Source organism: Ursus maritimus, unplaced genomic scaffold (genome assembly GCF_017311325.1).
Source record: "Ursus maritimus isolate PB19 unplaced genomic scaffold, ASM1731132v1 scaffold_37, whole genome shotgun sequence".
Lineage (NCBI taxonomy): Eukaryota > Metazoa > Chordata > Mammalia > Carnivora > Ursidae > Ursus > Ursus maritimus.
This window is the reverse complement of record NW_024426341.1, coordinates 337,492-340,800: the sequence shown is the minus strand read 5'-3', so window position 1 is coordinate 340,800 and position 3,309 is coordinate 337,492. Positions and strand designations below refer to the sequence as shown.

General features: G+C 38.0%; 1 protein-coding gene across 1 annotated transcript in view; it reads right to left on the bottom strand.

Annotated features, from left to right (window-relative positions):
• Window positions 1-795: 795 nt before the first annotated feature.
• Window positions 796-3,309, bottom strand: part of LOC103681597 (olfactory receptor 7A17-like) — a 7,471-nt gene continuing 4,957 nt past the window's right edge. Inside the window, exon 4 of the mRNA XM_008711176.2 lies at window positions 796-1,029. Coding sequence (XP_008709398.2) covers window positions 796-1,029 — 234 coding nt within the window. The remainder of the gene's footprint in view (window positions 1,030-3,309) is intronic.

Below are 3,309 nucleotides of genomic sequence, written 5' to 3'. Positions count from 1 at the left end.
AATACCTGTCTGGTTGGTAGATGATGGAGGATGGAGCTCTGTCCCCAGACAAGAGAGCAGGAATGGGTCAGACTCCAGTGCCCCATCCAGACTCAGGACTGCACAAGAGATGACCAGGTCTTGTCCAGCCCGAGGTTGCCTGTGCTGCAGGACTGCAACAGAGGAGTATTTACAGCTGGTTCGGTCTGCTCATTAGCATCATTTACCTCCTGTTCCTCCCACCTGCAGGCACATGATTTCCACGCGGGACACTAGTGTGGACAGAAAGGAAATTTTTTTCTGTTGAATTTCTATTCCTAGGAAACCGGGTGATAAGCCAAGTAAAGGCAATTTTTCTTACCCTTTTTTCTATCACTTCTTCTCCTTTCAGATGTCTAAACTCCCAGCACCTTATCTCACTCCTGAATGAATATTTTCTCCTGTTTAACAAGACTGAGGAATTGGTCCTGAGTAGGTCGTTTACGTCCTTCAAAACATTGACTTGTGGTGGATAATACATTATCTCTATAAGGTTAATTTTCCTTTTTTCAACAAAGATGATGTTTGTTCTTTTAATATAAAACCCTGGGCACCACACTCCTTGACTTCATGACAATATTGCCAAAACAATTAGGAATTTCATACTTCTACCAAAAGTTGAGAGATAGGACATAGTATGTCAGGATAAAATATTTGCTAATTGTAAGAGATATATTTATATCTTTTTCTGCACTATAATCTGAGTTTAGCACCTTATAGGAATTGCCTGATTTAATTTTATAGAAGTCCATTCTGTGAGGAAGGACTAGTGTGAACTCAATTCCCCACGGAGGCATGGGGCTTGAAGAATTTAGTGAACTTCTCAAAGTTATCATTGCAGAAAGGGATGGCTGTTGATAACATTCTCTCAGGTTGCTCCCAGTTTTCAATCTCTGTGCCAGTGGTTCCAACCAGAGGTGGTCCTTTTCCCCTGGGCACATCTGGCAATGTCTGAGGGATGCTGCTAAACACCTCCACTGAGCAGGACAGCTCCCAGCACAAATAATGACCCTGCCACAAAGGTCAAATAAGAATGTGAGAAAATGTACTCTAGACCAGCACTTGTCCAATCTCAAAGTGCCTGTAAATCACCAGGATTGTAGTTTGAATGCAGATCTTGCTTTAGCAGGTGCTAGTGGGCCCAGGAGTTCAGCGTTTCTTTTTAATTTTTTTTAAATTTTAATTAATTAATTAATTAATTTTTAAATTATATGAGTTCAGCATTTCTAACAAGCTCCTAAGTGATGTTGTTGCTGCAGGTCGTGGTCTGTGGACCACTTTTTGAGTAGCAAGGCTGTGGCCCTATAATAGAGTACGGTGCAGGTGGTTGTAGGTCTTTTTCACAAAAAATAAAATAATAATGAAAGAAATCACGTTTGCATAAAATTTTAAATGTCTAGTATGTCCAGTCATTTCTAGGAACTGTGATAAATTCTCTGTTCCTTTTATAGAAGGACTCTTGAGTGGCACCGAATAAAATACTTCTGGAAAAGACTTTCTACTAGGCATAATAAAAGCCTCTTTAAGTCATCCACAATCTAATACCTAGAAACTTTGAATATGTTAGTTTTTATAGGAAAAAGGAGATTAAGTAGCAAATGGACTAAGGCTGCTAGCAGCTGGCCTTACGCTAAGATTGGCCAAGATTATGCAGGTGGAGCTAAGGTAATCACCATGGTCCTCTGAATGTGGGAGAAGCAGGCAGAATAGTTGGATCAGAGAGAGATATGAAGATGCCATGTCTCTGGCTTTGAAGATGGAGAAAGGGCAATGAGCCAAGAATGCTTGTCAATAGAAACTGCGATAGGAAAGAAAAGAGTCTCTCCTGGAGTGTCCAGAAGGAAGCAGGCCCTGCAGACATCTTGATTTTAGCCCACTGAGTCTTACTTCAGCCTTCTGACCTCAAAAACAGTAAGAGCATAAATTTGTTTCTTTGATGCCTCTAGTGTAGTAATTTATTACAGCGAAATAGGAATGTAATACAGACATTTATTGTTTTGAAGGAAAACAAATTTTGGTTTTTCAATTAATTTATTTCTCTCCTCTTGAGTAAGGGCATTTTGTGTTAAAATCCAATCTTAACTGGAAGAAAAAAAAGAATAAAGTCAATTTGGAGCTTCTGTTCCATTGCTGAAATGGAATGGAGAAGGTGACTTCCCCCTTGCTAAAATATAAATGTGACTTACTTACTTTATTTATTTGTTAAATATTTATTGGTTTTGGAAAGAAAGAGGGAGAGAGTGCACTCATGGGTGAACCAGGGGAAGGGCAAAGGGAGAGGGAGAGAGAATCCTTAAGCAGACTCCCCACTGAGCATGGAGCTGACATGGTGCTTGAATCCATGCCCTGAGATCATGTCATGAGCCAAAATCATTAACTGGCTGAGCCACCCAAGTGCCCCTTTTATTTATTTTTAAAATAATTTCTGTGCCCAACATGTGTCTTAGTCTCAGGACCCAAGATCAAGAGTTGCATGCTCTGGCTGCCTGACTGGCTCTGTTGGTGGAGCGTGGGACTCTTGAACTCAGGATTGTGGGTTTGAGCCCCATGTTGCTGTAGAGATCACTTAAAAATAAAATCTTTAAAGAAAATAAAAGGAGTTGCTTGCTCCACTGACTGAGACAGCTTGGTGCCCTGTGACTTTACATTGAAATGTAAATTCTTTTTTTTTTTTTTTTTGGTATAAATTGTGACATTGAGCCGTTTATGCATCAGGATTAAAAAAAGGAATTCATTACCAAAATTAATGTTTTCCCATTCTACTTTATAGTCTTCGTATCTAAATATATTCTTTTAATTTCATGCTAATTCAAACATTCACTCTTTTGATTTCTATTCTCTCCAAATTTCTCTTAGATTTCCTTTCAACATAAGAGATGGGATTATTGAGTCTGTTTTGTACATACATGTGTAAGAGTGTATTTGTAGGATGTAAGGTACAAATGCATACATACATGTATGTGCTTATGCTCCTTACCCATGAAAGACTTCTTGGACTCACCAAATACTTCCAAACCCTGTATTTATTCCTAACAACCTCCACCTAAATTAGATATAAGGAAACAGAGTTTTCAGGTTGATTACATTTTTTTAACAATATATAACAAATCTTTCAAGCTTTCATGCACTTCTTTAATTATATATAATGGACTCATGCAGTATGCACTCTTAATTTTTGTATGATTACTTGAATTCAGAAAATTTTGTATTTTAAATCTTTTCAGTTTCTTGTATGTCATTGTAATTCAATGAATTGTTTAAAAGAAAAAATCTGTTATAACTAATGAATTC